This window comes from Conger conger, chromosome 10 (genome assembly GCF_963514075.1).
Source record: "Conger conger chromosome 10, fConCon1.1, whole genome shotgun sequence".
NCBI classification, from domain to species: Eukaryota; Metazoa; Chordata; class Actinopteri; order Anguilliformes; family Congridae; genus Conger; species Conger conger.
The window spans coordinates 32,816,628-32,824,485 of NC_083769.1; the positions used below are offsets into that span (position 1 = coordinate 32,816,628).

At 42.0% G+C, this 7,858-nt stretch overlaps 1 protein-coding gene across 1 annotated transcript; it reads right to left on the minus strand.

The window, feature by feature from the left end:
* Positions 1 to 1,174: 1,174 nt before the first annotated feature.
* On the minus strand, positions 1,175 to 7,425 carry LOC133138812 (NSFL1 cofactor p47-like). Its single transcript, XM_061257887.1, has 9 exons — positions 7,268 to 7,425; positions 6,053 to 6,150; positions 5,723 to 5,794; positions 4,597 to 4,762; positions 4,237 to 4,332; positions 3,729 to 3,838; positions 3,177 to 3,314; positions 2,784 to 2,960; positions 1,175 to 2,112 (listed from the first exon to the last, which is right to left on the minus strand). Exons 1-9 carry the CDS (start codon positions 7,367 to 7,369, stop codon positions 1,950 to 1,952), a joined length of 1,122 nt encoding a protein of 373 aa, XP_061113871.1. The 5' UTR covers positions 7,370 to 7,425; the 3' UTR covers positions 1,175 to 1,949.
* Between the last annotated feature and the right edge of the window lie 433 nt (positions 7,426 to 7,858).

The window sequence follows — 7,858 nt, forward strand, 5'->3', positions numbered from 1 at the left end:
CTGTTCACTAGCTGGGCTGCCTACATAGCTGCCAACTCTCACGCTTTCGGCGTGAGACACACGCATTTGCATGTGCGTGTGAAAACAGGTAAATGAGAGTTGGCAGCTATGTGCCTATATAGTTAACTAGTCCACCAGTTGCCCGCCAGCTTTGCCCTTGAGACCAGCTATGATCAGCAACAGACCAGCGTTGACAGGCTAGAAGTGTCAAATCAACACAGCTTAAACTATTTTAGAATCCCTACTGGCCTTAGCTGAAACTTTCAGCCGAGTAATTTCATTTTTCAGTGGTCCTGGGGAAGTTTTTAAGCATCAATGGCATAATGAATTCAACAAAGTACCATAAAATCTTTACAGAAAATCTGTGGTCTGAACAGAAGAGGGCAGTCCATGACCTTCATATCAATGATCTTGAAACATTCTGCATGGAGGAATGGTGAAAAATCCCTGCAAATGTGTTCTGGAATGAGAATTATAGGAAAAGACTCATGGCCATCATCTTTGCATGGGGCGGTTGCACAAAGTATTAAACCAGGAGTGCCAATAACTGTGAAACCTGTTTTTTGGGGAAATGTTTTTTTTATTTGAAAAATGAAAGACTTTGGTTTATTCCATTAAATCATCAATAAAGCACACTATTTTACACATGTTGGAAAATAACGTTTATGTCAATAATGGAATTACTGTTAATTGTACAGTTTTGTGTAGTGTTATTCTGGATTTGACGCTAATCAATAATATAAATCGATTCAACAGCATATACATTCACTGAAAATGTTATCGGTCATTAAAGGCTATTCTAGGCATTGCAATGGGATAGGCTATATTATAACATTGTGCAGCAGCTAATTGTAGGCTGCTTTACTCCAATTCCAATAACCCGTTATCAGTGCCAGCAAGTAGGCCTAGTTAACATGAAACGTTTTACTCCCGTGTAACACAAAACGTTGTACTCCTGTGCCCTGATGGTGCCTATGTAAGGCCAATTGAGGCCTCATCTTTTATCTACAACCCTTAAAATAGATGTCCCCACAGTATTCCCAATGAAGGCCTGTATACATTGTACATGCACTACAGAACTACACTTGCATTAGGGTAGTACTGCGGTCTTCTATGACCACCGGTTGCTTTCACAAATATGGCATGAGGTTCTGCCAACCCATCCAAGTGAGAATTAAGCCTTCAAGTAATGCCTTTATTTCACTTCCATTACATAGAACCGGTTATAAAGACATTCAGACGCAACATTTAATACCAGACAAGTAGGATTTTAACAACCAATTCCCTGTGGGCTACACAACACCTGTTCAAAATGTAGAGCAGTTTATGCATGTTTTGCATTATAAACTGCCAACAGACAGTGTCTTCTCTTAACTACAGTAATACGTTTATAAAAATATAAGGAGAACTACAGTGTTAACCATATCAAAATCCAACTCTCTTAGTGTTTAGGGTTCAGACATTGGACACACTCGGAGAAGGAACAGAATTAAAAAAATAGTTCAATCTTATCAGTGGTTTGCAAGGATGATGGTTATCCATGTGTGGAACACAAGCCTGTTTAGTATATGTAACATTCTGTCTCAGTGGGGGTGTCAAGTCAGCGATGCAGGAGGACAAGAGGAAATAGCTAAGAAAGCGGAACTACAGCAAATTGCCAAATAAACCTTGAGGTAAAAGCACATTTTTTTTCTTTAAAAAACTTTTATTATCGGCATTTGCTAACTTTCAACACTTTAGTCACTCATTCATAAATCGTCTAGTTTCAGCTTCCTCTCCCACTGGTGTACACAATCCCCACCACCATTTCCAGGAAAATATTCCTCAAACCTCTGAAGAGGAAAATATATCACTAAAGGGAGGAAAGGAACTGGAGAAGTCCATAAGTTCGTGTATTTTCCCATTAGGGAATGGAGACTGTGGTTCAGCCCATCTGATGGACAGCACTGTCACTTTAGCCGCTGAACGATGACAGCATTGAGCAGGTTGGCATCCTGCAGCGTCTGCGTCTCATCGGTCAACTCCTTGTTGGGAAAAGTAGTCATCAACACAAACTCTGCGGCCGCCATGACAGGGCGAGCTGCTACTAAGAACTGACGCACATCCGACACCCTAGGGGGGACAGGGGAGGGGATACAGAGGGAGAAAAAAGACCATTATAACATTCGCTTTACTTCAAAAGAACTACAGCAAGGGAGATGGCAAGAGAGTTTTAGCAAAGATGCTGTGAACATAGCAGTATGCAGGCAGGCAGGTGAGTGTGCGGTTGGTCGGGTTAGGTAGGCGAGTGTGTGGATGGTAGTAGCTCGTGTGCCGTGGATGGTAGTAGCTTGTGTGCTGTGGATGGTGGTAGCTCGTGTGCTGTGGATGGTAGTAGCTTGTGTGCTGTGGATGGTAGTAGCTTGTGTGCTGTGGATGGTAGTAGCTTGTGTGCTGTGGATGGTAGTAGCTTGTGTGCTGTGGATGGTAGTAGCTCGTGTGCTGTGGATGGTAGTAGCTTGTGTGCTGTGGTAGCTTGTGTGCTGTGGATGGTAGTAGCTTGTGTGCTGTGGATGGTAGTAGCTTGTGTGCTGTGGATGGTAGTAGCTTGTGTGCTGTGGTAGCTTGTGTGCTGTGGATGGCAGTAGCTTGTGTGCTGTGGTAGCTTGTGTGCTGTGGATGGTAGTAGCTTGTGTGCTGTGGTAGCTTGTGTGCTGTGGATGGTAGTAGCTTGTGTGCTGTGGATGGTAGTAGCTTGTGTGCTGTGGATGGTAGTAGCTCGTGTGCTGTGGATGGTAGCCCACCTGTGGGTGTGGTTGAACTTCTGCACTAGCCGGCCCCCGTCAGCCAATCGGATCTGGATGTTGGTTACTGGCTGTGCAGTGTCCAGAGCCAGAGAAGCGCTGGCCTGGGCCTCAGAGAAGGCTGGGTTCTGCTGGCCCTCCACCATGCTAGCACCAGACACCAACTCAGGGGTCGCACTGATGAGAGAAACACACATCAATGACTGACCTGCTAAAACTGATCATAGAAAATTTTAAAAAGATGTATAGTATCATAAAACACAAAGAGGAAAGCTAGACATGCAGTTTCCTTCCTACCATTAGGACTGCTATAATTTTCTAGACATCCACACAGATATTCTCATATGTAGCCATCCTTTAAATAAATGAAGAATAGATGTTTCTTCTTCTCACCTGCCCAATTTCTGCCCTTCCCCAGCGAAGGCCTTGAAGGCTGATTTGGGCTTGAAGAACTCCTCGTCTCTGTGGTCTTCCATGTCCAGGTTCACCTGACCACCCCGAGACCTCTGCCGCAGCTCCAAGGGGATCTCTCTGCAAGAAAGCGAGAGGGAGAGAGGGATGTTATGTTAAGTGCAAATACTGCTCTAGTCCTCTACAGTTGATACATCCAACAGTATTGTATGGCATATTATTAGATAAGCTTATAGTCATACTACTCATAATTGTAAAAATGTCCTTGGCACAGGGGTTAGTAAAAATGTCAAATGACATTTCTCAAAAAATACAATTCAAATGAAATTACTTCTTATGAAACTACTCTAGGTGGCATGATCCGTACATTCTGTACAGCATAAAGAGCATGAACTGTGTGCACTCAAACTGCATTTATTTTCATCAGGAGGGGAAGCGGGGAGGGAGGAGAGTGTCTTTCAACAATGTACCTAGAACTCTCCCCCTCAACTCTTCTATGTAAGGTCTGGCCAACCTACCCGTCACGGGACTTACCCTCTCCGGATAGACTCTAGAAACAGTGCGTTGCTGGGGTCAGAATAGTTTCTGAGGTCTCCATCATCTAGACTGAATCCAGACTTCCAGAGCTTCAGCACCACATGTACCTGTCACCATGACAGCAACAAGGCAACTTCATCACTTTAAACACCAGAAACAGAATCCCAAAAATATGCAGTCATAGGCATACATGTATGATAACAGAACATCATTCCATTTAAGGTCCAAGTAGCAATAAACCAAGAAAACAAATTACTCATCACTTCTTTATTACTTCTTTTATTTTTTTTCCTTTAGAGCACAATCTCAGTGTGACTGAAGACATTACTGGACTTCCTGGAAATTTCACAACATACTCCGAGAAACTGAACTGCCAACTTGGCGCAATGCAATGTTTCCATGAATGGTACATGTGCAAATAGTAAAGCATAATATCCAGTCCAAAGTTCAAATTCTGTTGACTACTCTAGTTGATAAAATGCATGATTAAGTGCTAGATACTCACGTCCTGTGTGCCGTCTGAGGCCCTTCTCTCTCCTGCAACATATGCAGACTGCTCTTCAGGGGCTGCTCCCAGCCGATACCCCCCTCCCACGAACGGCTGTGTACAGACGCAGAGACACCAAAGAAATTAGCTTGAGCAAGTGTGGATATAGAGAGAAAATTGAGTCTACACAGCATTGTCAAAGGGTTTTCCAGATAACTCAGTATACCTACAGGAAAAGGTCACAATTACACAGCAGTGATGGTCACAATTACACAGCAGTGATGCTGAGACAATCACAAGTCACTTGTCTCTCTATGCTGTATCGTGGTGATAATGTGCACTTTCAGCAATGACACATTTCGGAGTGGCCCCTCATACCCGTGCACGGCTTGGCTCCCCGGGGCCCCTGCCAGCTCTGTCCACAGGCACAGCCCCATGCTCCTTTGCTCCTTTGAACAGGTCCTCTACCACTTCATTAGAGCTCTTCTTCTTGGGAGGACCCACAATCTGCTGCCCGCTGCGCTCTGAGCCACCCGCGTAGAACCTGGAGGCAAAAACGGACATTCAAAACCATCTCACCCTGCTATCAAATTCTACCCAAGAGCTCTGTCCTCAGGGAATCACTCCAATTGCAGGAAATTCAATGCGAGTTTGTTTAACTAAGATGGCATCTACCAGCTTAACGTGTCTGGTTTCCAATAGCTTTCAGTAAACACTGTCCAACGCAATGTTCATGATGAAATGTGGAAGTGGGATCTGTGTGACGACAGAAATTCTCCAGAAAACCAACCACACACAAATCATCTCACACAGGTTGAGGACTTCCTCAAAATTAAATTAAATTAAACAATGTATAATTTTCCATCTGAATGCAATATATTTCACTTGCGGTTAGAAACCCAGCCCCTAGCTAATCTGCTAATAAGCACGACCTACAAATGATCAGTCTTACCATCAAAAATTGCTAATAGGCACACTGCTGAAAAAATATGAGATACACTGGTTAAATTGGTGTATGTACAAAAAGAGAAAACGATGGGAAATTGAGAATATGTGCTGAACGTTTAGGTAAATGTTCACTGAATGTAGATTAGTAGTCCATCACTCCAATTATCCACTGTAATTAAATGGGATTGCCAACAAAAAGTTTCTAAATTTACAAAAAGGACTATTTTGGGGAAACAACCACTACCCACCCCATGCCAAAGATAATGTTGGTTCTGGACCATGGCTTTTCTGCATTGAATACAGTACAAGTACATGTGCTTGCTGGGGCACATTTTATCATCCAGTTCTTCCAGAAATTAATTTGGATTTACAGCAACACCCCTCCCAATAACCTTGTAGAGAACAAAACTTGGTGCCCATGTACAAGCACAACTGCATCACCATCAGTGTACCACACTGTGGAAGAAAATGCAAATTTCCCTGGAGCTATAAACTGCAAACCCAAAGGTAATCAGTTGTGAATCCATTCTGCCTGTCGTATGTGCACGAGTCTGACCTTTGGCCTTCCTCATCACTCTCCTCCTCTTCCTCATGCATCAGATCTCTGAAGGATGTCACTCTGTGCTCACTGCCAAAGAAAAGAATACATTATAAACATAGTAGGTATGCAAATGCAATGTATGCTAGGTGAAAATTTGTATCACTTCTAACAGCATAATGAGTACTCTCAACGAGTGATTTTTACAGATATGAGTTTTAAGATACAATCAAATATTTGCAGTTCAGTACCATTATATTTCAGCATCAAACAGATGCTTAAGGCCATTGCATGATTTCCAGCAGCATATGTTTAAAGCAGTGTCAATAGGCTTGAGATGTAGGCTACCTGGGTCCTGTAGAGCGGGAAACGGAGCCACCATCAGGTGGAGGTAGGGTCACGATATCATCATCTGCTCCATCTTCATAAAAACTGGCCAAGGCAAGCTATGAATGGAGAGATGGTAATGCTGATGACTATTAATAGGTCATTGATAATGCAAGAATTACTTAAGTTTACATTTAACATATAATTTGATGCAGACAGGAATTTTATCAAAATAATTGAGGGTTAGAAAACTATCAAGGGTAGAACAGCTAAACCTCACAACCTAGCTAATAAAGCACGCTATAATTGAAATATGACCTTCCATTCAATTGTGCAAGAATGCAGTAATACATTCTGCATTACCGGTTGAAGGAGCGGCCCTGTTTCTATTCTAATAGCAGTTTCTATTCATCTGCCTGTGCGTCAACAAAATAAACAGCATTTCTACCTGCCCCACAACACAACTGCTTCAAGTTTTGTATCCTGTGTCAGTAGAAAATGCTATGTTTTATAGCAAAACGTTCACTGGTATATTTAAAAGATAATAATGTTGAAACAGACAGATGGGGAAATATCATCTAGTAAATTAATCACCCACTGGCTAGTTAAGCCAGCACTAACCTAGCCATCATTAGCTAACGTTAGCCATTTTAAAGGCAGACACGTCACCGACTGTTGACATAAGAACAACACTTTATTTACCTCACTGAATAATGTAACGTCAACAGGAAATATGAACAGGTCTGTCTTTACGTTTGCTCCCTATCAAACAAATCCCTAGTTTGCTAATACGGCTTGATACTACAAGCACCAGCTATAACGTTACCTAATCCAATTCAATATTACTAACGTTAGCTAGCCATTAATAAACATAGCAAGCCTGCTATTGAACTTCATAATGTAACTTAAGCCATGTAAATACAGCTACAAAGAAGCTGCCACACAAGCTACTGCAGGTGACAGACGGGTGCGCATAATCTGAGTCTGTTTTGTTAGTTTGATGATTTGGATAACATATAAAACAAGTGGATTCAACCAGACATCTAGCTTAATTAAACTAAAGCAAACGTTAGAGTCTTGGCTGGGCTTTGATTCCAGCCAAGTTAACGTTAGCTAGAAAGCTAGCTAGTTGATCTGAAGCCATGACGATGACATTCACTTGGCTAACAACAAAAGAAAGGGCATTTTAATGTGACATTAGCATGACTGTATTGCAACCACAGTGTTAAAACATACCTGCAAATCCCAGTCGGCTGATTCTAAGAAAAAGCGGGCCCTCTCATCGTCTACATCAGTTACCGCAACGAACTCCCGCACTGCCTCATCTCGATCCGCCATTTTGAAATGACACACCAATTGTGTTCCGTTGTCCCTGATGGAAACAACTAACTACCAGTATTTGTTAGTTCCGATGTGTTCCACAACAGAAGCATAGCCATCGTAGGAACTAAATTGCCAAATAGCATGTATTCTAAAAAAGCTTACGTTACACTTTATCAACATAAATGTACATCCTTAATTTTCTTCAAAATAGTTGCGGCAGTGATGTGTCTTATTTACCGTTGTTAAATGTGACAGTGCATTGCAACTTGTGATTATGGGAACTGTAGTCTATTTTGTGGTAAAGTTATCGCCAGTAGTTCCTATAACCTGTCCAAGAGATGTCTATGTGTATTTTTATTCGCTAACATTTAACACAATAGAGGGCTTAATGTAATTTTCTATGTCTATCAACTCTCAGTTTCAGTGACCAGTTTCCCCTGATTTTGCCTGCCAATCTATAATGGAAATGTAACTTATGTCTGTATGAATAAGTTCTCTGATAGC